Genomic DNA, 26,559 nt, shown 5'->3' with positions numbered 1-26,559 from the left:
GCTCCTCTTCCCTTTTCCTATCTCTATGGCCAGCGCCGTCGGCCTCCGCCCGGCGGGCAAAAGCCTCACGGGCTCGCTGTGCGCAGGCGCAAGCGTGCGGGGGCGTGGCGGCGCGCGGGGGGCGTGGAGCGTGACGTCAGCCGTCAACAAACGAACTCGGGGCTCCGGAGGCGCCGCCACGATGACCAAGTACTGCCGGGCGCCGCGATGCTCCAACTCGGCCGGTCAGCCGCGCCGGGACCAGCGGCGGCTCAGCTTCTACAAGTCAGCGCGCTCGCCGGAAGGAGAGGGGGGGTCTGCTTGGGACGCCCCTGGGTCCACCCGCCTCGGGGGAGAGGAAGCCCCCTCCCCACCTTGACCTGACCCCCCCCCCGGGCGGGGCTTCCCTCCCGCTCAGATTCCCTGGACTACAACTCCCAGGCGGCGTGGAGGAATGGACCCAGCTGGGGAGGGGGCGTCTCGGCCCTGCCCTTGTTGTGCTTTCGGAGGAGATTGCCTAGAGGGGACCAGGAAACCCCCTCTCTCGAGGAGGAGGGCAAGAGACCCCCTCCCCAGGAGGGAGAGAGAGAGACCCCCTTCCCGGGAGCGGGGCAGGAGACCCCTGCGGTTGGCCTTTTTGTGCTCCCAGAGCCGCTTTTAATGGGGAGGGGGTGAACAGATCTTTGGAAGTCTGGCTGTTGCTTCTTATGGGAAGGGGTTTTTTTTAACCAAGAGCCCCCTGCTCATTTTACTCCACCTGGAAGGGGAGAGGGGGTCTCTAGGGATGAATGGGGGGCTTGAATCTGGGGCTCCCCAGCAGCCCCATTAATAGATGTCGTGTTTAAGGTACCAGCCTGGGAAACGTGAGACCGTGAATTCTAGTTCTGCCTTTGGCACGAAAGCCGGCTGGGTGGCTTTGGACCAGCTTATCCTACCTCACAGGGTTGTTGTAGTGGGGAAAATAGGAGGAAGAAGGTGTGATGGATACCTTCACCAACTTGAGTTATTTTTTAAAATAATAAAGGCAGGATACAAAGAAATAAAGTACGTTGCCTGGATTGGCATTGGGGTTTTCAGAAATGGGGGAAATTATCTGGCAGATTTTCAAAAAGTAATGTTAACTTGTGCTGACTTCATGGATGTGTCGCCGTGGACCTCTGGGCAAAAAGGAGAAGTGGTTGGTGCTTGCTTACTTTCTCAAGACTGTGGTTTTGGTCTGGCAGATGCAACAGTCTAACTCAGGGGTCTTCAAACTTGGCCCTTTTATGACTTGTGGACTTCAACGACCAGAATTCCTCAGCCAGGTCCACAAGTCATAAAAGGGCCAAGTTTGAAGACTCCTGGTCTAACTATAACACAAACCCAGAAACCCAACTTCATGTATAAGTTGTGAGTTTGGAATTTCTCTGATAACACCAGACAGGCTAGCGGAAGCAGGCTTGTCCTTCCAGCAAAATTGATTTTAATAGTCTATTAAAGTGACATCATTCTTGACAATACATTTAATAAATAATACTATCTCCTCTGATGTAAGCCACAATATGTTTTTATGGGGCCAAGTTATACAGCATTCCAAAATGGGCAGAGCTTTTAACTGCACGTCGTAGCTGCCATCCTTACTTCTTCCGACCTCTCTTGTATCTGAAGCTTTACAAAGAATGGAAGGAAGTTCCCGTAAAAGAGATAAGGGTGTCGGCAGAGAAGAAAGGAATGCAAACGGTAGAATGCACCCTTGTTTCAAGGGCCTCTGTTTATATTTAATTATATATCATTAATCTTGATCATTATTTTCCTTCCCTCTACAGGTTTCCCTTACACAGTCCTGAGCGTCTCCAGCAATGGCTTGCCCAAATGAACCAAGAAAAGTGGGTCCCAACCAAACACCAACACTTGTGCAGTGACCATTTTGCCCCTTCCTGCTTTGAGTATCGGTGGGGAGTTCGCTACCTGAAGCCCGATGCTGTTCCCACCATCTTCCAGACATCGGACAGCCCACTGGTGAGGATCCCGTTGCTTTTCCTCCGTGGGATGAGAAGGTCCTGTCAGAACAGCAGGATGGAGGAAATGAGACAATTTAAGTCTCCCTTTGTAAAGTTAGAGCTCTGTTAAGCCAGCTGGGGAATTCTGGGAGTTGAAGTTCACAAGCCTTAAAGTTGATTAGATTGAGAAACACTGGATTAGGTGATCCTTCTGGTGCCTTCCAACTCTGTCCTTCATGACGGGCTGGGGAATTCTAGGAGTTAAAGTTTTAAAGTCACCAAGTTTGGACACCCCTGTGTTAAAAGAAGAACCAGCAAACCGGTGCTGGCTTCTTCCCATAAAATATATATACTAAGTGCAAGGGATGTATGCTTGTATTATGTATTATTTATTCATGTGCTGCCCATCTCACTGTTACAGTAACTGGGTGATCTATAGAAGAATAAAAAGTAAAAGCATAATACAAAACATTTATAAGTAGACAAAATAAGAGACTAAAAAGGAAGAGCATTTTATTTATTTATTCCCATGTGCCTCATTCTGAAACCTCGGGGTTCCTATTCACACAATCCGATTCCAGTGACTGTGTGCTAGAGACTTAAGTGTCAGAGAATAATATTGTTTCATGCTACTATTTGGCCCCAGACCGAGTTGGTTGTAAACAAGTTCAGGTTTATCTCAGCTTGGGAAAGATAAATATCAGGGTTTTGTTGCTGTGTGTGTGTGTGCTGATAGGGCTTTGATTTCTGAGCAGGGCCCTGGTGGCCACAGCTGAATGTTCCGGCCCTGTAGCAGGTTGGACTTAGATCCAGGAGTAAACAACTATTGTCAGGTGACTTTAAGTGCAGTTTAATTAGCCCTGGAGAGAATCAGGTTGAGAGACAGGTATGTGCTAGGTGAGGCCGGGAGCTTGTTTGGATAAAAGGCCTGGAATCTGCCCTCAGACAGGCAAGCTTCCAAACCTGAGAGATTAAGAAATCAAAGGGTTCTCCTGCCCTCAAGTGCTTTGAACTATGCTGACTCCCTCTTCTCTGCGACGGCCCTTCAAGTAATGGAAGACGGTGATCGTGTCTCCCCTAATCCTCCTCCTCCTCCTCCTCCTCCTCCGTAGGCTGGTCATGCAGGTAGTCCTCAACTTACAGTGATTTGCTTAGTGACCGAGGTTACAGTGGCACTGAAAAAAGGGACTTTTTCAAACTTACAACCGTCGCAGCATCCACAGGGTCACGTGGTCAAAATTCAGACGCTGGGCCACTGACTCACATTTCCGACAGCTCCATAGTGTTGCAGGGCCGCATGATCCCCTTTTGCGACCTTCTGACAAGCAAAGTTATTGGGGAAGCCAGGTTCACTTAACTGCCGTGTGACTCACTTAAGAACTGCACCGATTCATTGAACAATTGCAGCAAGGTCGTAAAATGGGGCAAAACTCACGTAACAACTGTCTAACTCAAAAAATGGAAATTTGGCGTTCAGTTGTGGTTCCTGTAGCCAGTTCCCGCAACTGTTCACGGTACAATTTAGCCTCCAGTCCCCTCGTCCTCTTTGTCGCTCTTCTCTGGACTCTTTCTGGGGTTTTCAGCATCTTTCCTGTACCGTGGCAACCAGAAGCGGATGCAGGGTTCCCAGTGTTGGCCTCGCTAGCGCAAGAGGAAGAACGGAGTTAAAGGAGGCCCACAGTGAATCCTTTCTTCCACTGATTAAATTGGAGAAGTGTGGGGGTCCCTGGTGCATTCTGAGCTCGGTGGCTTTTTTTTTTTTTAATCCCATTTATATCCCGCCCTTCTCCGAAGACTCAGGGCAGCTTACAATCTAAGAAGCACAAATCAATGTGTTTAGCAATAGCCTTCGTTCTATGTACTGTATATGCCTGCTTATTAGGGCTTTTGCCCCCCCCCCAAGCGGCATTTTTTACAAAGTCAGCTTAATTGCCCCCAACAATCTGGGTCCTCATTTTACCTACCTCGGAAGGATGGAAGGCTGAGTCAACCTTGAGCCTGGTGGGACTCGAACCTGCACTAATTGCAGGCAGCTGGTGTTACTTAAGGAGGCATTAGCCCACTGCTCCACCAAGGCTCTTGCAGACGTTTCATGACCCAAGCTAGGTAACATCCTCAATGCTAGAAGCGGGGGGCGGGTTGCTGATGATGTTTCCGAGCTGGGTCATGAAACGTCTGCGGGAAAACCACTGACCTCAAAAATCGCCAAAGGCCCCACAATCCTTCTCCTTCTTCTCTCTCTCTCTCTCTCTCTCTCTCTCCCCCTCCCTCCCTCTTTCCCTCCATTCTAGCATTGATGTTTGGGTCATGAAACATCTGTGAGAAAAACTCCAAGCTCAAAGAGACCCAGGGACCCCACAGTCCTCCTCCTCCCCCAAAACCCATTTCCTTCTATCACTGAAGATGTTACCTAGTTGGGTCCTGAAAGGTTTGCAGGAAAACAGCCAAGCTCGGAGAGCACCAAGGACCCCCTCATTTCAACCCCAAGCCACGAATGTCCTCCTCTGTTGGTAAATTGGAGAAGGCTGCATTCAGACGTTGATGGGTGGCCGTTTTCATTTCAGAAGAGGGAGAATCCTGACAAACCGCCGTCAAACTCAACAGCCAAGAAGCTGGCTCTCGATTGCGATGGAGAGAGGGGCAGCGCAGCTGCCCAAACCCCAATCTGCCAGGAGCCTAACACCGTGGAGACCCTCGCCATAGCTATAGACCCCAGCTTGGCCTCCACGCCAGTCTACATGGAGACCCAGTCTTCGGCGCCCAACTTGGACTTCCAGACCCTCTCTGGGCCCCTGGTCGGAGCGGTGAACCTGCTTCCTCTGGTCCAAATTGTGGAGCCCCTCAAAGCCGTCACCTTGGCGGTGGCTTCCCCCACGCCAGCCGTGGCAGGCCAAGCTTTGCAGGAGCCCCTGGAGCAGCAGGTGGTGGACTTTGTGGCCTCCCTGCCCCCTGCCTCCCTGGGAGCCCTGCCGACCTCTTCCCTCGGGCTGGCTGGGCAACTGTGCGCCGAAGTGGCCTTTCCCTGCGAAGTGGTGGCAGCAGGCGACCATCCCTCGCTCCAGGCCGTGATGGCCGAGCCGGCAGCGGTGGCCGAGCAGGGGGCCCTGGTGATCGAGAACGTCTCCATTGAGCCGTTCCTGGAGGGTGGCCCCTCCGTGGCCGTCCCCACCCTGAGCCCCTTGCAGGGGTCCACCGCCACCGAGATGGTGGCCTATTTTGAGACCATCCCCACCGCTCCCGTGGCCGCCGCGGCCTCTTCCGGGCTGACACCCCCCGAGACGGTCTTGTCCTCGGCCCTCAGCCTGCCCATCGTCTCCACCCTGCCCATTGTCTCCAACCAGGCCCTCCCGGAGGGCGAGGAGCTGAAGCTGGACGAGGGGAGCTCTGCCGAGTCTTCGGAGGAGCAGCTGGAGGAGCACGGCTACCACCGGAACGAGGGGACGACGGCGGAGCTGGTGGAGGTGGTGATGGGGCTGCAGAAGAAGGTGAAGGTGCTGCAGCAGAGGCACCGGCGGCACTGCGCCAAGCTGGAGGCCATGAAGAGCATGGTGGAGCAGCTCTGGAAGGAGAACTTGGTGTCGGAGGAGAAACTGAAGCTCCTGGAGATGGTGAGTGGCCGGGTGCTTCCTCCTGCACATTACAGGCAGTCCTCGACTTCCAATGGCTTGCTTAGTGACCGTTCGAAGTTACAACAGCACTGAAAAAGGTAACCTATGACCATGTTTCACACTTAAGACCATTGCAGCATCCCCAGGGTCATGTGATAAGAATTCGGACGCTTGGCCACCGACTCCTATTTACGACGGTCGCAGTGTCCCAGGAATCACGTGATCCTGTCTTGCGACCTTCTGACAAGCAAAGTCAATAGGGGGAAGCCAGGTTCGCTTAACCATGTGACTCATTTAACAACTGCAGTGATTCACTTAGCAATGGTGACAAGGAAGGTGGTAAAATGGGGCCAAAAGTCACTTAGCGAGTGTCTCGCTCAGCAGTGGAAGTACCGCAAGGTAAGACCGTGAAGAGCCGGCTCCATTACCCTCATAACTCCAGGACGACCTTGGGGCACAGTGAGCCACATTCGTTAAGGACACTACGACCGTCGTAAGTGTGAACCAGTTGCCAAGAGTCTGAATTTTGATCACGTGACCACAGGAATGCTGCAATGGTCACAAGTGTGAAAAACAGTCCTAAGTGACTATTTTCAGTGCCCTTGTGACTTAGAACGGTCACGAAATGAACTGTTGCAAGTCAAGGACCACCTGGACTTCAAACGGTCTCGCCGTGGGTGACACGACCGTTCCAGCCCCATCTGGACACAGCCGATGGTGCCAGAAGGCTGTCCGACTGTCCAAAGGCTGCCCAGGTATCCTTAACCCCTTCTCTGCCCTTCCCTCCCCAGGCCTGCCTGCAGTCCAGCACCTTCGTGCCAGAGAGCGGCAGCGCAGTGGCCATCATCTGCCAGGAGAGAGACCAAGCCTTGCTCTACGCCCTGCCTCAGCTCCACAGCGAAGGCAGCGAGACCATCCTGCAGTTGAAAGAGCAGTGAGCCGGGACTGAAGGTGGGGGGGTGGGGGGCAGCCGAGAACAGGCCTTTCTGCACCTGGTTGCCCCCTCAGTCCTCCCCGGGGGGGTACCCAGAGTTTGCCCCCCCCCGGGAACCCTGGCCCCGCTAAGCAGAGCCTCTGCTGAGCGGGCAGCTTCTCAGTGGCCTTATCGCTTCAGCACCTTATCTTCTGGTTTCTCTCTGGAGGTACTTGAGATCGTTATATATACTGAACTTTCAGCCCTAATCCTTCTCGGGCCTCCGAGGCTGCTAATTTGCATTCTCCCTGGCTGGCGTGGCTGTGGCCCAGGGTGATGGGAATTGTAGTGCAAAGGGGAAGACTTAACCACTGTTCCTCCTCCCCTGCTTGTAATTCTTGCCAACGTTACCAGACCAGCCAGCTTCGTCTCAGTGGGCAACAAGCCTCCTATCCATTTTCGGATGCTGAGAATGTTCTGTCTGTTGGTGCTTTATTTTGAAGGCTTCAGATTCGGCGTCTGCAAGGTTATTTTCTTCCTGGAGGGGCTGCTGTCCTCTCCGGATTTCCACACTGATTCGAACTAGACGGGAAAGATGATTCTGGGCTGCTGATCCCAACTGAGCCTTTTATGCAGAGCTTACAATCTATGGGTTATTATGATTATTATTAAGGGGCTGAATGAATGAAGCTGGGGGGGCAGGAAGTGAGTGTAGGAAACACGGTAAGGAGAGAGGAGAAACTCTTTTAAGGGGCCACGAACAGCTGAAAAGGGAAGTGTGGAAAAGATTGACACACGACAACGATTGGCAATAGGCCCCATGAAATTGGAAACGTACGTGTGTTTTGCAGCCACGAAACCAGCTGGATTTGTCCGTGCCCGCCTTCTTCAACCTGGCACTCTTAACTTGCTTTAGAGTAAGTCTCAGAATCCCTCAGCAATACAAGGTGGGGTTTTACTGTGAACTGTAGCTCAAAAGCATCTGGAGAAACCACCAAGCTGAATATGAAATTTTCAACAGACAAGATTAAGAACAACGTGTCATTGCCAATTCGAAGAGTGTTTAGACTTTTCTGCTTTTCCTTGTGGCCAATTCCTGTAATTGTCCTGAAGGCCAAAATGTCTTCCCGACTAGCTGCCAAATAAGATCCCGAGTGAGTTTTGATCGTAGATCCTTTCATTGGTTAAATCTTCATTTTAAAAAATAAAATAAAATACACTGGCTTCTGTGATTAACCCAAGCATTGGAAGAAAGATTTTATTAAAGATTTTACAAATGCACACCCATGTTCCCCAGTCTGGTGGCTTTCAGATCTGTTGGGCCTAATTTTCCCAGCCAAGATAGCCAAAGGAACTCTGGGGGTTGTAGTCCACCCCACCTGGAGGTCACCAGTTGGGGAAGGCCAGGGTAAATCTTGAGAGAATTGAGCAGGGATGATCTTTTTGCATGTGCTGTGTGTTTATACAGGTAATTTAAACAAACGAATAAAGGGAATCTATCAGAAAATATTTTGCTTGGCTTTGATTACATCAGGAGGAGGGAATCCATGACTTTGGATCCGGGCGTGTCTACGGTCTTTCCAAAGTTTACACGGCAATCGTGTGACCCAGGTCCTCATCTTGATTTTTTAAAACTTGCCCCGTGGAAGCCCTGGCTGGATCTATGGTTCCCCATCATACACACCTTCAAGTGGGTCAGTGCTTCTCTAGTTAAAGAAGTGTGGACTTCAGCTGCCAGGATTCCCCAGCCAGCATTCTAGGAACTGAAAGATGTATGGACTTCAATTCCCAGAATTCTCCAGCCAGCAAGTTACTGAAGTGGAAGATGAGTGGACTTCAGCTTCCAGGATTCCCCAGCTAGCATTCTAATGAATTTTTAAGATAGGTGCACTTCAGCTTCCAGAATTCCCCAAAATTCTGTCTTCGAGTTTACCAGCATGCTTTAAGATAAGTGGACTTCAACTCCCAGAATTCCCCAACCAGTATGCCAGTAAACGTGAAAGAGATGTGGGCTCCAACTGCTGTGCTCACTGGGGATTTCTGGGAGTTGAAGTCCACGCCTCTTAAAGTTGCTGAAGTTGAGAAAGATAATGAAGTGGATAATGGGTTATGATGCTGTCCCAGCGTGGAACTGTTTGGAAACCAGCCAATTCCACATTAGGCTGACTAGCCAAGGAACCAAAAGCAAATTACAATGCTTTACTTCATCCCTTACATAAATCTATGGTGTGATCACACTTGGTTATATTTTGCATATATCTGCTTACCCCTCACTCCCCAACCCACCACGAGTGAAGTTAAAAGCTGGAAAAGTTGCAGAGCGAAGCAGGTCTAGGAGGGGAAAAAAATGGAGATTTTTCAGGCTGGAAGGCAGCCAGGCAGAGTGAGTTATGGCAAATAAAATTAGGCGGGATGAGATTTATCTTCCCAGAAGGAGATGGCAATTCTTCTGTGCAGTTGGCGAGGAAACCAGGTTCCTCCAGACTATTGATATCCCAATGTGGTTTGCATTCCTGGAATTTTCAATTGGCTGAGGTTTTTGAGATCATTTATACGGGCCCAGTGGATGGTTCTTTGCTTAGCTGCCTTCCAACAGACCACTGTCGTGCAGTGTTTCTTCTGGAAAATTCCGGGGGGAAAAGTTGTCTTGGTGTTGTGTCGTGAAGGGGCTGGCCAATCACCAGGAGACGGTGAGTTCTAGTGTGCCTTAGCCCTGAAAGCCAGCCGAGTGGCTTTGGGCTAATCACCAGGGGACAGAGTTCTAGTCCCACCTTAGGCAACCGGTTGGGTGACTTGCTCAATCACCAGGGGACGGTGAGTTCTAGTCTCACCTTAGGCATGAAAGCCGGCTCGGTGACTTTGGGCAGGTCGCTCATTCTCAGCCCAGCCCACCTCACAGGGTTGTTGTGGGCAATGGAAGGAGGAAGGGATAGTAGGTATGTTTGATTGTAGAATAATAAAAGCTGGATAAACATCTAATCAAATGGATCAAAAGTCCTTTTAATGAAACTGCTGCACTGTGTAAAATGGTCAGAAGCCCCTTTTTTCAGTGCCATTCTAGTTTTGAACAGTCTCTAAACGGAGAACTGCCTGAACGGCCCTTGGCCCCCTCTTCGGGGAGAGGTTTGCCAGCTCTGAGGCGGGAAGGGGCCCAGCTGGGACCCCCCAACTTCTCGGCCACCGCTGCTCCCCCGAGGGAGGGGGGCGCAGCTGGGATTTCTGGCCGTCTTTGTTTCCGGAGAGACCCCCGACCCACCCGGGAGGGGACGGAGGGTGCCGGCTCAGCAGCCCTGCGCGCCCCCCCGGGTGCCCGCAGCCACGACCGTCCGGCGGCGGGGCCAGGGCGGGGGCTGCGGGGGCGGGCCGGGGGGCGGCTTCGGCTGCTGATGCCGCGGCCGATGATGCTGCGGGCGGCGCATGAGCGCTGCCATCACCCCCCCCCCTCCGCCGCCTCCGCCTCCATTCCGCGCTGCGCCCAACGAGCCCAGCCGAGGGTCGCCTCGCCGCCGCCGCATTCTCCGCCCGGTAGGTGGGCGCGCTGCCTCCCGGCCGCCGAGCCCCAGGAGCCCTTCCCGGAGGATGCCCGACCCCCCCACCCCGCCCCCCCGGCCGGTCCTGCCCGCGGCGGAGATGCTCCTGCGGGCCCCGTCCTGGCGCGTCGCAGCCCGCAGCATCCCTGCTCCTGGTCCTACCCCCCCACTCGCCGCCGGTCCTTCCGACCGCTCTAAGGCCTCCCCGCCCTCGCCCCCGCCGCCCGTTCCCACCCCCGCCGGACCGGGAGGCTCCGTCTGCCCGTCCCGCTCCTGCAGCCGAGGGTGGGGGGGATGCTGCCCTCTCCTCCCCCTTCATTCCCCCCCCCCGCCGCCCTCCTCCATCAAATGCTGGGAATTCTGGCTTGGCCTCTTAGGGGAAATTCTCCCCCCTCCCACCCCACCCCAATTTGGGGGCTGGAGCATCGTTGGGCTCCCCCCCCCGTCCCTCCCTCCCTCCCCGCAAGGACAAAAAAGGCTAGCCAGGTTAAGGCGGCGGGGGGGGGCTCTCTCGGTTAAAGACAGCCCATGCTGGGAGCAGGACGGGCTCCATTTCGGAGTACTACCTCTCCCATCGTCCTCAGCTGGTGTTGCTATTGTCCTGGCTGCTAGGAATTCTGGGAGCCATAGCCCCAGCCGGTCTGAAAAGTGCCAGATTGAGGATGTAAATATGCGTGCGTGATCCCGCTTTGCTGCAATTGAGGATGGGAGCATTTTTGAAAGGGAACCCCCCCCCCTTCTCCTGCCAAGGCACCAGGATTTTACCTGTTCTCAAAAGGGTTTCGTTTTGTTTCGTTTCACTGATTTGGTCTGATTTGAATTATTTTATTTTCATTTATTTTTTTATTTTATTATTTTATTTCACGTTATTTTATTTTTTATTTTATTATTTTATTTCACGTATTTTACCTTATACTATTTTATTTTCTTTCATTTTATTATTTTATTTTATTTATTTTATTCCCCCCCCCTCTTTCGGTTTTATGGAAAGAAGAGGCATATCTCTGCAAAAAAAAAAACCCACTAAACACAAACCTCAGGAGGCCTCAAAGACCCAAGACTGGAGTCCTAGCCATGCGTTGCACGGGAATTGCACAGACAGGGCAGCACCCCTCTCTCAATCTGCAAAACAGAGCCATGTACCCATCTGGAAGACACCCAAAGACACACAAATACAGAGACGCACATACACAAATCCACGGACCCAAGCAATCTGCATTGTTGAAATCCCAGCTCTAACACCGAGGCACATACAGTATTGCCAGGCCTTGCATTGATCGCCTCTATCTCACGGGCCTCTCGGAAGGGAGAGTGTGTGAGTGTGGGTTTTGTGCGGGAAGGAAGAGTGTGTGAGTGTGGGTTTTGTACGTCATCCATTCTTCTGGCATTCCCAAAGAAAGCTTGGGAATAGCCCTGCCAGAATCTGCTCCCCATTAAATGGATCCAGAGTCCCTTTATGGAGCTTTAATGCTTAGCGAGATCACTCTGTTTCGTGGATGGTGCACGTGGGAATCGGAAGCCAGTCGGATTTCCAGAAGAGTCCACGTGTGTTAGTGTGGATTGCGAAGAGGTGACAAATGGTGTGACTCTCTTGAAGCGGAATGGTGCTGTTGGTTAAAGGAAGCTGGCAGGAGAAAAAAGATGTTTCTAGTGTGTTGCATGTCAGTCATTTTAAATGGAAAGCAGTGTGTTTTCAACCTGGGTAACTTGAAGTGTGGTGTACTTCAATTTCCAGAATCCCCCATACAAAATCACCGCAGTTCTCCAGCTTTTGTGGAGCTGTGGTTGCTGTGTGGACTTCACCTCCTAAAATTCCCCAGTCAGCATGCTAATGAACTGGAAGATCTATGGACTACAAATCCCAGAATTTCCCAGCCAGCAATGAATTCTGGGAGTTGTAGTCCATAAATTTTCCTGTTCGTTAGCATGCTGACTGGGGAATTCTGGGAGTTGAGGTCCCCACATGCTAAACTCAATTGGCACAGTAGTAATTGCAGCTTTGGCAAGCTCACCCCTGACAGGAGACAGGTGATCTTGGCTGGCTTGCTCACTCTAGGAAGCCAAATGCCATTTGTTTTGTATTGGTTTAGTGCCGTGTGCGAACCAAGCCATAAAGTTGACCATGGTTTGCAGCTTAATTTATTACAGGAACCCGGCTAATTATGGCTTAGTCAATAAAGCATAATTAAGCAAGCTGTGGCTTAACCCAAAGCATAAAAATGTTTTATGATTTGATTTCAGATAAAAAGGGTTTTTTGCAAAGCTTGCTCAGGACTGAGAGTACCTTGACTTCTATAATTTCTTAAGAATGGCCAGTTATTATATTCATATTCGATGTCTTCATTATTTTATATAATTATTTTATATCTGTTTTTGTAAGGTTATAAGCTGCCCAGAATACAGTCAATTAGGAATAACCAAGAGGTTATCCACAAGGGAAACCTGAGCTTACGCGCTTAAATATTTCTGCAGAGTTACTCCCTTTGTAATCCTTCAACTTGTCTCATGGGTGGGAAGAGAGTCAGCTTGATTGAGTGGTTAAGGCGCCAGCTAGAAACCAGGAGACGGTGAGTTGTAGTCCTGCCTTAGGCCCCAAAGCCAGCTGGGTGACTGTTGGCCAGTCACCAGGAGACGGTGAGTTCTAGTCCCATCTTAGCTATGAAAGCCAGCTGGGGGACTTGGGTTGACCAGCAGGAGACGGTGAATTCTAGTCCCATCTTAGGCATGAAAGCTGGCTGGGTGATTTTGGGCCAGTCCCCTCGCTCTCAGCCCAGCCCACCTCAGAGGGTTGTTGTTTTGTGGAAAATAGGAGGAGGAAGGAATATTAGGCATGTTCACCACCTTGAGTTATGAATAAAGATAATCAAGATGGGATTAAAATAAATAAATCCATAGCAGGCCTGGGTTTCCAATTCCTTTGCTATCACCTGGCTGACCGATTTCTCTTCTCCTGCTGGACCTTGAACAGGGAAAAGAGTTTCCCAGCACCATGACCAAAGACGACTCCGCCGAGCTCCCTTCCGAGGAAGACCACCAGGCGCTGGAATTCCAGAGCCCAACCCTGGAGAGGAGGAAGAAGCCCATCGTCCACCCTTCAGCCCCAGCTCCGCTCCCCAAAGATTATGGTGAGCTGTTTCCTTCCCATCCTGTTCTTCTTCAGCCTTATCCTTCCCTGGATAGCTTTCCTCCTTGACCAGCTGACCGGGAAAAGGATGGTGTTGGCTGAGATGCTCCGTGGAGTCTTGTTGCACATCGAATCAGTGTGACCAAAACAGCTACAGGTCGTCCTCGACTTATAGCCATTCATTTAGTGACCGTTGAAAGTTACAATGGCACAGAAAAAGGGGCTGACTGTTCTCCACCCTTACACATATTGCAGCATCCCCCTGGTCACATGATCAAAATTTGGATCCTTGGCAACTGGCATGCACTTATGACGGTTGCAGCATCCTGGGTTCATGGGATCCCCTTTTGCCGCCATCATCATCATCATGTTAGAAGGGACCTTGGAGGTCCTCTAGTCCAACCCCCTACTCAAGCAGGAAACCCTAGACCATTTCAGGCAAATGGCTGTCCAGTCTCTTCTTAAAAACTTCCAGTGTTGGAGCATTCACCGCTTCTGGAGGCAGGTAGTTCCACCGGTTAATTTTTCTCACTGTCAGGAAATTCCTCCTTAGTTCCAGGTTGCTTCTCTCTTTGATGAGTTTCCATCTGTTGCTTCTTGTCCTGCCTTCAGGGGCTTTAGAAAAGAGTTTGACTCCCTCTTCTTTGGGTCAGCCCCTGAGATACTGGAACACTGCTATCATGTCCCCCCTCATCCTTGTCTTCATTAAACTGGACATACCCAATTCCAGCAACCATTCTTTATATGTTTTAGCCTCCACTGATCATCTTTGTTGCTCTTCTCTGTACTCTTTCTAGAGTCTGGCAAGCAAAGTCAGTGGAGAAACCAGATTCAACCAGAATCACTTAACAACAGAACTTTGGGGCTCAATTGTGGTCGTAAATTGGGGAGTAGCTGGTAGTTTCTTATGGCTTACATTTGTAATGTAAAATTATATCCTATTTGCTTAGTTCATGGGCCATTCTGTTTCGGAAGGATAAAAAAAATGAGTGAATTTGCTAAAAACAGGCTAAAATTGTCTGAAATGTTTTTTTTTAAGATTGCCCACAAGAGTCCCACCGCCTCTTTTCAAGGGTCTCCAAGCTGCCAATTGCTCTTGCTGGATCTTTGCAGACTGAGAAAAAAAGAAAAGATTCTGGGCCAAATCCTAGGGTTGGGGTTTTTTTTTTTATGACGGAGCCATTGTGCATCGCAGCACATAAAAGAGACAGCCAGGAAAGAGATGTGAGAGAGGCAAAATGAGGTCTGGATTAAGAGAAAAAAGCTTTCTGTAAGGAACATAAAAATTGCACTAGGTCACAAATGTGAATTGATAGCATGTCGATATAAATTATGCAGACAATATCATCTTCCAGCTTCCCCCATTGATTTTGCTTGTCGGAAGCTGGCTGGGGAGGTAACAAATGGTGAACACATGACCCAGTGCAACCATGTCAGTTGCCAGGTGCCCAAAATTTGATCATGTGACCGTGGGGATGCCGCAATGGTCATTAAGTTTGAAAACTGGCCATAAGTGACTTTTTTCAGTGACTTTCTCAATTGCGGTCATAAATCAAGGACTTACCTGTATTATATCTGGAGTAAGGATATCTTTCAGGGGTGGCTGGGGAATTCTGGGAGTTGGTCCACAAGCCTTAAAGTGGCCAAGGTTGGAGACCCCCACTCTAACCCACCCATCTGAAGTTTGAAACCCACTCTGGGGTGCAATCCTTTCCCCCCTCCCGTCTCCTTCCCTGCAGCTTTCACTTTCTTTGATCCCAACGATCCTGCTTGCCAAGAAATCCTTTACGATCCCATCACCACCGTCCCGGAGCTGTTCGCCATCATCCGCCAATGGGTTCCCCAGGTGCAGCACAAGATCGACATGATCGGCAATGAGGTGAGCGGGCGACGGGCAGACCCCCGAGGGTTAAGAGGTGAAGGCACCAGGTTGGAAACCAGGAGACTGTGAGTTCTAGTCCCACCTTAGGCACGAAAGCCATTTGGGAGACGTTCAACCAATCACCACGAAACGTTGAGTTCCTCCTTAAGCAGGAAAACCAGCTGGGTGACTTTGGAACAATCACTAGGTGACAGTGAGTTTGGGCCAATCATCAGGAAACTGGGAGTTCTAGTCCTGCCTTAGATATGAAAGCTGAATTTGCTTAATAACTGCATGATTTGCTTAATGACCATGATCCAAATGGTCATGAAATTGATCCTGTCTCATGATGACTCGCTTAGTGACCAAGCTGCCGATCCAATTGTGGTTGTAAGTTGAGGACTACCGATAGCCCCTTTCTTGCTCGTCTGTCCTCTTCAGATCCTGAAGCGTGGCTGCCACGTTGATGACCGGGATGGGCTGACAGATATGACTCTCCTGCATTACGCATGTAAAGCTGGTGCACACGGTGTGGGTAAGGCGGAAAATATTGAAACTGTTATTTATTTATTTACTTATTACATTTATTTGCCGGCCACCTTGCCCCCTGAGGTGACTCTGGATGGCTTACAACATTAAAAGCTAGGAAACCAGAAAACATGCATGTTTCTTAAGGCTTACAATCTGCTGGTCCAGTTTTGCATTGTGCTTTAAGCCCAGACTGGTGCTGAGTTGCCCAAAAAACACAGTCTGAATTTTCTGAGCCCCTTCTTGACAAACCTCTTTCTTTCTTACAAAATTTAGATTACATCGACCGTGTGTCCATTATTTGAGAAAGCTGTCCTTGATTAGAATATGCATTTCCGTATATTTTTTCTTGGTTTCCTTGGCACTTGAATTTTCCTTTACCAAGCAAAATTACGGGTTTTTAAAAATCCTTCTTGTTGCCTCTACTTTTTCGAAGAAAAAAGTCATTGTAGTTTAGATTAGAATTTAGTTCTCTGGGACTTGAGGAAGAATAAAGTACCACTCCTAAAGTACTTGCTAACAATTCTTTTTACTTCCCTTCCCTTCCCTTCCCTTTTCACTTCCCTTTTCACTTCCTGTTTTGTTTTTATTTTATTATTTTTATATTTTTATTTATATTTTAATTTTATTTTATTATTGTATTGATTTATGTGCCCCCCTCCCCCCATCTCACTTAGAGTTGACTTATGGGGTCAGTTCCCTTTAGGGAGGCTTTTGACAGAGCTCACCTGTGCTTCCGCTCGTCGCAGGTGATCCCGCTGCCGCCGTGCGCCTCTCTAACCAGCTGCTGGCCCTGGACGCAGATGTGACGCTGCGCAGCCGCTGGACCAACATGAACGCGCTCCATTACGCGGCCTACTTTGACGTCCCTGAACTCATCCGCATCCTCCTCAAGGCCTCCAAGCCAAAAGGTGTGTTTGCACGAAGGAGGTCGGACGTGTTGCCCAGGTGGAGGCAGGCCAAAATGACTCGGCACTTTCGCTGAAGCTTCAGTCGCCATTTTTAAGTCAACCCATTAATGGCTCAAGATGGTGTTTGGCAACCCTGGGAATGTGAAGAGGGGTGGACTTCAACTTCCAGAATTCCCCACCCCTCTTCAAGTTCAATAGCAGGCTGGCTAGGGAATTCTGGGAGTTGAAGTCCACCCATCTTCACATTCTCCAGCAAGCTAGCATGATTGCTTGTATCTGCTGAAGAGCTTCATGGAGAGGCCTTTCCGGTTGGAGAAACCGAACGTGGGACCGAAAGAGGCTGGGCCTTCCTTCCCTCCAAGGCTGGGGTCTGTACAGGGCCTAGTATTGTGCAAATGCATCCTAAAATAATTCAGAATCCTGACTGAGTCCATATTGCTTTTTCCCCCCTGAAGTTCTCAACTCGACATGCAGTGATTTTAACCATGGAACCGCCTTACACATCGCTGCTTCGAATCTCTGTTTGGGGGCTGTGAAGTGTCTTCTGGAACATGGGGCCAATCCCGCTGTCAGGGTGAGAAAAAAGGGGGGCACAGATAAGGGGCAGACGGGTCTTTGACCGAGAATAAGAAAGATCCCCATTCTCATGGAACGTTGATCCAATGCCTTCACAATATTCTTTATTATTATTATTATTTGATGCAATTAGATCTTCTGTTAGATGTGATTCGTTTGTTTTTAATGCATGTTGGGGACTTTTGACCGGCCCCTCTCTAGACGGATGCCAGAGGAACCAGAGACCGAATGAGGCTCACATACAAAATGTGTCAAACCAGAGGCAAAAATTAGATTTTGAAGATGCCGTATAAATAGCCCAGCCTGTTAATCAGGAGACTGGCTGTAGGTGAGCACCTCCAGCGACGCTGCTGTAAGTGACATTAGCGGAAAGAAAAAGGTTGTCACCACAATGCAAAAAATGTTGAGACCCTTAAAAAGGAGTGCAGAGAACAACAGCAAAGATGAGCAAGGGGGCTGGAGGCTAAAACATATAAGACTCAGTTGCAAGAATCGGGTTTATCTATTCTAATGACGAGAAGGACTAGGGCGTGACATGGTAGCAGTGTTCCACTATTTGAGGGGCTGTCACAAAGAAGAGTTGGGGGGGGGTGTTGAGCTATTCTCCAAAGCCCCCGAAGGCAGGAGAAGAAGCAACAGATGGAAACTAAATCAAGGAAACAATCGAGAAATAAGGAGAAACTTCCTGACAGCAAGAACAATTAACCGGTGGAACAACCCGCCTCCAGAAGTTGTGGGTGCTCCATCACTGGAGGTTTTTAAGAAGAGACTGGACAGCCATTTGTCTGAATTGATATAGGGTCTCCTGCTTGAGCAGGGGGTTGGACTAGAAGACCTCCAAGGTGTCTTCTGACTCTGATATTCTGTTATTTTTCATTGGAAGCCCCCAGCTTTCCTTGGGGTTTCACTGAGACCCTGAGAAAGGGGTCTCACCAGACACCCCCCCTTTATGAAGAAGGCCTTCAGTGCAATCGGTGGAAAGACCCCGCGTTGTCTGTGGGTGGGGAAAACTGCATTGTCCCCCCCCTCTCTTTCTCTCAACAGAACAGCAAAGGGCAGGTCCCAGCTGACGTCGTGCCAGACCCCATGGACATGACCCTGGACAAGGCCGAGGCTGCCATGATCGCCAAGGAGCTGAAGCAGCTGCTGCTGGACGCCGTGCCTTTGAGTTGCAGCTTGCCCAAGGTCACCCTGCCCAACTACGACAATATTCCTGGGAATCTCATGCTCCTCTCCCTTGGCCTCAAGCTGGGCGACCGGGTCCTGGTGGACGGGCAGAAGGTAAGGAAGGGAGAGGAGAGGTTTCCCCCCACGTCTCTCTCAGGCTCGTCGGAACTGCCTGTTTTTCCCCTCTGCCTAAGGAGGGGGAACCCCGTCAGCCCTGTGATAGACTCTGATATGGCAAGAATTGCGGAACTGCTCTCTCCGTGTTGCAGGATATGATTGCCGAATCCTGAAAGCCGGCCAGATTTTCCCCTCTGTCCCCTCTTATACCAAAGAGAATGAAGGCAGGACTGTCTTGACTTTCTTCCTCACTTTTTCCCCCTGTCCAGGGACAGAATTATATTTTCTCTTAACAGTTCCCGTGTACCTTTTTCAAGGCTCTCTCTGCGTTACATCTGTTTCCAGCCAGGGGAGGCGCAGGTAATTTTCTGTTCTCCCCACGCAATTTGACCCCATCATGTTCGGCTGCAGGTGGGCACCTTGCGTTTCTGTGGCACGACCGAGTTCGCCAGTGGCCAGTGGGTCGGCGTGGAGCTGGACACACCGGAGGGCAAGAATGACGGCAGCGTGGGCGGCATCCGCTACTTCATTTGCCCTCCGAAGCATGGTGAGTTTTTAGCAGAGGTGGGCCTTCAACCCACCGTTTGAATTTACGACAGCACTGAAAAAAGTGACTTACAACTGGTTCTCACACTTACGACCGCTGCAGCATCCCCACAGTCACATATATCAAAAGTTGGGTGCTTGGCAGCTGGCCTGTATTTGTGACAGGTGGAACAACCCGGGGTCAAGCAATCGCCATTTGCAACCTTCCCAGCCATCTCCTGGCAAGCAAAATCAAGGGCGGGGGGAGAGGTAGATTTGCTTAACAACGGCATGATTCACTTAACAAGTACAGTGATTCGCTTAACAATTGTGGCAAAAGAAGGTTATAACATTGAGTGCAATTCACTTATATGTCTGTCTGTCTATCTATCTATCATCTATATCTGTCTATCTTTCATGCTTCTTAAACTCCCATCTCCCTTAACAACTGCCTTGCTTAGTGGACAATCGTGGTGGAATTACAGCCAGCGTCATTAACCAGGCTGCCCCTTTCTTCTTTCTTTTCTTCCCAGGACTGTTTGCTTCGGTGTCCAAGATCTCCAAAGCTGCTGACCAAATACCGTCGGTCACCTCCACCCCACGGACCCCCCGCATGGATTTTTCCCGCATGACAGCCAAAGGGCGCAAGGAGAAGGACAAAGACCGGAAAGGTAGCTTTGGGGGGCTCTTTTGAAAGGGGGCTGCAGAAGGGGCCCCCGGTGGCTGGCAGGCCCCAGAGGGGGGCTTCTGCTCTCAGCTTCAACTCAACTGCTCGGGTGGCTGCTGGGGTGGCTGGTGGCCCACGGAGTGGAAGACGAAGAAGCGCTGTTTCTTCCCTCTTCCTGGGAGAGCAAAGGGGTCCTGAAGAGCACAAACGGGGGGCAGGGGCTACGATGTTGGAAAAGGAAGGGGGTCAGAGGAGGGGAAATACCAGCACCAGACATCCAGGTTGAACTGTGGGGTCCTTAGTGCTCTCTGAGCTTGGTTGTTTGCTTGCAGACGTTTCATGATCCAACTAGGTAACATCATCGGTGCTGGTAAATGTGGGGGAACCCACCCTCTCCAGCAGCCAGCACTTAGATAAGCAGGGATTAACACCAGACAAACAATCAAGCAAAAAACAATACTCTAATCAAGGCACCACCAAGGAGAAAACGACACCCAGTGGCAGAGAAGACAACTCTATATAAACCGGGTGCATACTCCCTCCTCTCTCACTCGGATGAAGTTGCAATGAAATGTCTGCATGGAAACAACCAACTTCAGAGAGCACCAAGGACCCCACAGTTCTCCCTCCCTCCCTCCCTCCTTCTTCTTCTCCTTCTCTTCTACTCTGCAAACTCCTTCCCCTTCTAACACTGATGATGTTACCTAGTTGGGTAATGAAACGTCTGCAAGAACAAACCCCGAGCTCAGAGGGCACCGAGGGCTCCAAAGTCCTGGAATCCTACATGGGGGTCGCCCAAAATTTGTCCCCCTTATTCCTCTCCCTTCTCCGCCCAGCTCTCAGAAAGAAGTCCTTATCCGTGGGCAGCCTGGACCGCGAAGGATTGAAGATCGACATTGGAGATCAGGTGCTGGTGGCCGGACAGAAGCAAGGGGTCATTCGTTTCTACGGAAAGACCGATTTTGCTCCAGGTAAAGCTGGCAAGGTAGAGGTTGGATGGGAAGAGGGCGGGAATGAAGACCCGGGCGGGGGGGGGGGGCCTGAGATATGGGATCTCAACTGTTTGTGACCCTTATCAGGACTCATGGACGGTACAACGTAAGTCACAACTAGTGCAAATGTTGAGATAAGGTTTACACTGCTCTCTGTTGCCCGTCTCTCTTCTTTTAGGCTACTGGTTTGGAATTGAGCTGGACAAACCGACAGGGAAACACGACGGGTCTGTTTTTGGGGTTCGCTACTTCACCTGCGCCCCTAAGCATGGTGTTTTTGCCCCCCCGTCCAGGGTCCAGAGGTAGGTTGGCTGTTTGGGTGCTGGCAATGAGGTTTCCTTGGACTGTGTGGAATCATCCTAGGGCTGGGAGGGATCTTGGAGGTCTTCTAGTCCAACCCCCTGCTCTGTGCCAGGAGTATCCAACCTTGGCCACTTGAAGACCCATGGACTTCAGCTCCCAGAATTCCCCGGTTAGCCCTGTGGCCACGGGGATGCTGCAACGGTCATAATCACTAGAAGTCATAAGTCACTTTTTTCAGTGCTATTGTAACTTCAAATGGATGTAAATTGAGGGCTCTCTGTTATCTTTGTTCTTAAGTGAGTTGCAACTCTCTCTCTCTCTCTTGCAGAATTGGAGGCCCCAAGGACTCCCAAGATGGCACTTCAGGAAAGAAGGTGCACCAAGTTACCAGTAGGTGTACCCCGGACTTACTTCGACACTATTTGGGGGAACGGAAGGGCTGTGGGAAAGCGACATTGGGGGAATTTGCTGGGAACCCCAACGGCTCAGTTTCTGGCAAGCATCCATGTGCCTCTGCTGATTTCCACATGAAGGTATGGACTTTGTAATACTTGTGATATAGAATGCAATACTTTATTTGACCAAGTGTGATTAGACACACAAGGAATTTTTTCTCCGGTGCAGAAGCTCTCAGTGTACACGCAAAACAACAAAGTAATAATGATCATATATCAAAGTTGTAATAATCATAATAATGATACCAATAAGAGAAGGTAGTGGAAGAGATGAGAAGGGTAAAAGTAAGACAGCCCTACTACATGGGTAAATATGCTTGGACATAAGTCCTGTTGCACGGGCTAAGTAACATGAGCTTTCTTGTGCTCTGAATTTGCCTTTTTCAGATGTGTTGCTAATAATTTGCCAAAAGCCTTAAACTTCAGGAAAAACCTCCCTTTTAGTAACAAGGACTGGTAGAAAAATATTCAATATATTCTACGTAAAAGTTTCAAAGGCAAGAAAATCCATGCTAGCCAGCCAGTGCAACGGTACTACAAAAACCATATTCCAAGTATTGCCAAGTCCATACTGTAAGGCCCTCAACGTCTTCTCCTACAGGAGCAAAGATCCAGGAGCCGAGGGGCGTCAGACGGGCTCCTTTCCCAGTTTAAGAAAACAACGGCATTTTCCCCCCTCTCTTGCAGTTTCACAGCCGAAGCGCAATTTCACCACAGTCAGATCTCCGAAAGACATCACGTCAGAAAATTCCATCTCTAGGTAAGAGCGACTGGGATCCGGCCATCTTTGAAGCCCCCTGAATTACCGGCTGGGGAATTCTGGGAGTTGAAGTCCACCCATCTCAAAGTGCCCAAGGTGGAGAAACATGGTTGTAAATCCATGCCTCTAGCCACAGGCCATGTGGAGGGTGGAAAACGATTTAGGAGCCCCTGAAAAAAGAAGGCCCCTTCCACAGGTGATTCACTCCTGGGTGGCTGAATTTCATTCCACAAACATGCCTCAGCATCCTTATTGTTGAGTAGTGGGTTGGGTCTTCTTCTTCATGCGATGCTCCTGTTGACCTCAATCCTAATTTAAGCCACCAAGAATTCCTTCACCCCTTTGAGGTGTCCTCCATGGACCAGGTAGATCTTCCCAAAGGATCTTCAGAAGATCCATGGCCTTCTGCAGCTTTCTTTCCCACCCTCCTGGAGGCCAATCTCACACATCACGCTTCCCGTTCTCTCCCACAGGATCCTCTTCTGTTGCTGGTTCCCGTGGATGCTGCGTGCGGAAATGCAGCCGTAGAGTTTTTTTTTCCCAGCGCCCTCTCTTCCTCCTCTTCCTCCGCTCTTTCTTCGCTCTCCACGTAATCAAAGACTGCTCTTCGGATCTGTCGCTCACCTCTCCTGCTCCCCGCCTCCATCACCATCCTAGTGAACCCAGTGCCTTGCTAGACCACATGACCACCCCAGTAGATTGTGAGAAACGCTAAGCCCCTCCCATTTGCCCCCCACTTTCTGAGCTGTGGCACCACCAGTCTCTTCTAGCACTTCTTTTGAGGATCTGGCAACGGCCATTAGAATCATTTTTCTACCAGGGGGGCAGGGGCAGGGGGAGGATGTCCCTTCAGCTTTCCGGCAGTCAGGAAGTCCATAGTCCAGTTCTGAGGTCTTCACTGCAAAAAAGCACATTGCAAATCCACTTGGCTTCCTTGGACAACCGTTTGTCTGGGGTGGAATAAGATCTCCTGCCTTGGGCAGGGGGTTGGACTAGAAGACCTCTGAGATCCCTTCCAGCCCTAGGATTCTATGATTCTAAAATTGAGTCTACAGGCTAAGGGACAACGGTCTCCCCTAGTTTGCAATTGACCCAGCCCTTTGAGTGACTGACATAGGAAACTGGCACTCTTGTTTCTAAACTTGCTGGCTGGGGGATTCTGGGAGTTGAAGTCCGCGTACATTTTTCAAGTTGCCGAGTTTGAAAAACACTGCCTTGGGCCAATGTGGGCCACAAATGCTCCATTGAGGAGGGCTGTGGTCTAGAATCACTCTGCTTGGTTGACCAGTTAGGATCTGAGTCCCAAGCAGACAGCTTGTTGAACATCAAGCTAAGATTCTCTCCAGAATCGTGGCTTGTTCTTCCATGCAAATGCAGCCTTACTAAAATTTTCCTCGGCATCTCCCTTTTTCTCCTAAGCAGTTCTTATCTTATCGTCAACCAATGTCAAAAGCCAGAGGCTTCTCCTCTGTCTAGAAGCAAATCTCTGCTCATTTTGGTCACTTAAGTGTGCCCATGAATGCAGATGTAAACCCAGCTTTAAATCACCTGCCCATTTTGTGACTAATGTGTGAGCAGGATGGGTCCAGAGTGCGAATGCATTTGCCCACCGACACCACCGTACGTAGCCTCTCTCGTTAGCCAACTCCCTTTCTAGCCGAAACCTCCCTCTTTGGGTTACAACAAGATGCAACAAGACCCCTTAAAGAAAACCTAGGGTGAGTTAAGCATCCGGGGCTTAGCTTAGGTCTGTGCGAATTAACATACAGGGAGGGGTGAACTGCCCAATAGCATCCTCTGATGGTGTGTAGTGTTTGCGTGTCTCTCTGTGTGTAAGTACAATACCAGGAGTCTGTTCTCTGTTTTGTTTTGTTTTAAAGCAAAAGGCAGGGGAAGGTATTATAAGTGAATTTGATCTTAACCTTGCATTTATCAGCCGCATAGCATTAGGTCTTAATCCAGAGTTTTTCCCCAGGCGGGGGAATTCTGGGAGCTGACGTCCGCCCATTTTCAAGTGGCCTAGTTTGAAAAACACCGATCGTAATCCATTTCGGCCTTTTGCAGATAGCTTCCTGTCTTCGTTGAACCAAACGTAGTTTCCACTGACTTTGGGGAGGGCAAAGGGGTGCAACTCAGGGGGTCTGAGTCTGAGTGCGAAGCCTGGCTTGTGGGGTGTGAGGGGTGAACTCCCAATGCGAACTCGGAAAGCAGAAAGGAAAGCAGCAAAATTTTGTTGTGCTGATGGTGGAGTCACTCTCTACGGAGAAACGTTGACGTTTCCCCACTCGCCCTTGATTTGTGTCAAGGTTCTTCTCTCACCTGCTTTGAAGCTGAGCCTGAAGTCTAGAATTTTCTCCTGGCTTGGGAGGCAGGGTCCTCCCCTCCACCTGGCCTTGAGCAAAAGCTCATCTGGCTGTCCCAAATTTCTTTTCCTTACCACAAGAGAGAGATGGGAAGAACCATCTGCTCATTGACTAGGGAGGGAGGTCAAGGTTGTCACTTTAAGACCCCGTGTGCCTTCCAACCTCTCTGCTGTTTGTGCAGAAATCCAATAAGGTTGGGCTTCGTGGGGACAGGTAGCCGGGCACAAGGCCCCTGGGCAACCTACGGTCCAAAGCACCTGAGGGGACGACAAGAAGCAACAAATGGAAATTAATCAAGGAGAGAAGCAACTTAGAACTGAGGGGAAACTTCCTGACAGTGGAGAACAATTAACTAGTGGAACCACCTGCCTCCAAAAGTGGGTGCTCCATCACTGGAGATTTTTAAGCAAAGATTGGACAGCCATTTGTCTGGAATGGCGTGGGGTAGGGGTGTCCAACCTTGGCAGATTTGTGGCCTTATGGCTAGCTGGGGAACTCTGGGAGTTGAAATCCACAGGGCTTAAAGTTACTAAGGTTGGACACCCTGGCAGAGGGTCTCTTGCTTGAGCAGGTTAGGCTAGAGGACCTCTCTGGTCCCTTCCAGCCCTAGGATTCTGTGTTCTATGCTTTATGAATGCCCCTTTCATGGTAAAAGATACGATAAATGGCTGCAGGATCTGGGTATGTCTAGCCTAACAAAGAGAAGGAGTCGGGATGGTATGGTAGCAGTCTTCCAGTATCTGAGGGGCTGCCACAGAGAAGAGGGGGTCAGCCTGTTCTCCAAAGCACCTGAAGGCAGGACAAGAAGCAACGGATGGAAACGAATCAAGGAGAGAAGCAACCTGGAATTAAGGAGGAATTTCTTGACAGTTAGAACAATTAATCAGTGGAACAACCTGCCTCCATGGGTGCTCCAACACCGGAGGCTTTTAAGAAGAGTCTGGACAGCCATTTGTCCAGAATGGTATAGGTTTCCTGCTTGAACAGAAGGTTGGACTAGAAGACCTCTAAGGTCCCTTCCAACTCTGTCATTCCGGTCTTTGGCATAGCTGCTAAAAGACCACAATATTCCATTTGGGAAAATGGGGTGAACATCAGAAGGGAGATGGTGTGGGCATCTATTTTTGGACTGATTTTAAAAATAAAAAAGGGAGGGTGGCATTCGGGCCACGAGAAGGAACCCCAAGCTTGGCGAAATGTTGGGGACCTTTATGTACAGATATATAAAATGATATTTTAAAAAAAAACCCAAATGGCTACATCGAATCTTCCGATCCATTTCATCCCACATCCTTCCCGCAGTCATTGTTGCATTGTGTTGTGGTCCTTGTGCCCCCCCCAAGTTTAGACCCACGTTTCATTCTCATCGAAGTACGAACCAGCCTTGCATAAACTGGCTCCCCCCAATGAGTTGGGATGACTATTCCCAACATTGCTGGAATTTTTTTTTTTTAAAAATTAAATTTCCAGATCCCTCTGGAAGATGCCAGATTATAGAAAACCGCTGGAAACATTTCACTTCATTTGTCTACTTAGTTTTCTGTCACCTTGACTAGCAATAAATAAACCTTTGGTTGACTTCAGTTTGATGTCGGGCACAATCTTGGTGTGTCCCCCCCCCCTTCTCAATGGAGGGTAGCCCCCTGCCCTTGAATTATCCACCAGGACTGGCCTAATCCTCAAAGGCACAGACCAGCCTCGAGAGCAACGCAATTGCTTTTCACAACCTTTCTTTCCGTAGAGATCACACGGGATTGTGTTCTTCCTGCCTAGATGTCTTTTATTTTTAATTTTTCAAAGAGAAATAACTTTGTAAACCGTCACGTGAGACAGCCCGCCGTGCCCTCTGCTAATCTCCGTGTGGAATCTTGCATGGTTTCTGTCTTCCCTGACCCTCCCTGCTCATCCAGGTTCTCTGGAAGGAAAGCAAACAAAGTGAGCATGACAAAACTCAGTATGTTATCGCTTATCTGTTATTAACAAATTAATAAAAGGTGTTTCTATGTGCACTGTGTCCGGGACTCTTCCTTTCCGCTCTTTCTGAGGGCTGATTAGCACATTTAAAACGCTTCAGGAATTCTGCAGGGAAAAGCCCAGCTTGGAACAACCGCATAGTGTATAAAGAAACGTTGGATATCAAAAGAAGGGGGAACATGACAGCAGTCTTCCAATATCTGAGGGGCTGTCAGAAAGAAGATTGG

At 49.8% G+C, this 26,559-nt stretch overlaps 2 protein-coding genes across 3 annotated transcripts; both read left to right on the top strand.

The window, feature by feature from the left end:
- Window positions 1-147: 147 nt before the first annotated feature.
- Window positions 148-7,980, top strand: THAP8 (THAP domain containing 8). Of its 2 annotated transcripts, none has more exons than XM_081334875.1 (4): window positions 148-264; window positions 1,785-1,977; window positions 4,523-5,566; window positions 6,358-7,980. In XM_081334875.1, exons 1-4 carry the CDS (start codon window positions 182-184, stop codon window positions 6,502-6,504), a joined length of 1,467 nt encoding a protein of 488 aa, XP_081191001.1. In that variant the 5' UTR covers window positions 148-181; the 3' UTR covers window positions 6,505-7,980. The 2 variants fall into 2 exon arrangements, with proteins under 2 accessions (XP_081191001.1, XP_081191002.1); XM_081334876.1 differs by lacking the exon at window positions 148-264 and adding an exon at window positions 302-1,156.
- Window positions 7,981-12,982: 5,002 nt separating this feature from the next.
- On the top strand, window positions 12,983-26,351 carry CLIP3 (CAP-Gly domain containing linker protein 3). The gene is made up of 13 exons (XM_081335504.1): window positions 12,983-13,134; window positions 14,873-15,012; window positions 15,436-15,529; window positions 16,272-16,433; window positions 16,889-17,007; window positions 18,054-18,290; window positions 18,705-18,840; window positions 19,352-19,489; window positions 20,322-20,456; window positions 20,656-20,779; window positions 21,109-21,170; window positions 21,923-21,995; window positions 22,469-26,351. The coding sequence occupies exons 1-13, from the start codon at window positions 12,999-13,001 to the stop codon at window positions 22,521-22,523; spliced, it is 1,611 nt and encodes a 536-aa protein (XP_081191630.1). The 5' UTR covers window positions 12,983-12,998; the 3' UTR covers window positions 22,524-26,351.
- Window positions 26,352-26,559: the final 208 nt, after the last annotated feature.

The sequence above is a fragment of the Vipera berus genome, assembly GCF_964194415.1.
Source record: "Vipera berus genome assembly, chromosome: 9".
In the NCBI taxonomy this organism is placed as follows: Eukaryota; Metazoa; Chordata; class Lepidosauria; order Squamata; family Viperidae; genus Vipera; species Vipera berus.
This window is presented reverse-complemented; position numbering and strand designations above follow the sequence as displayed.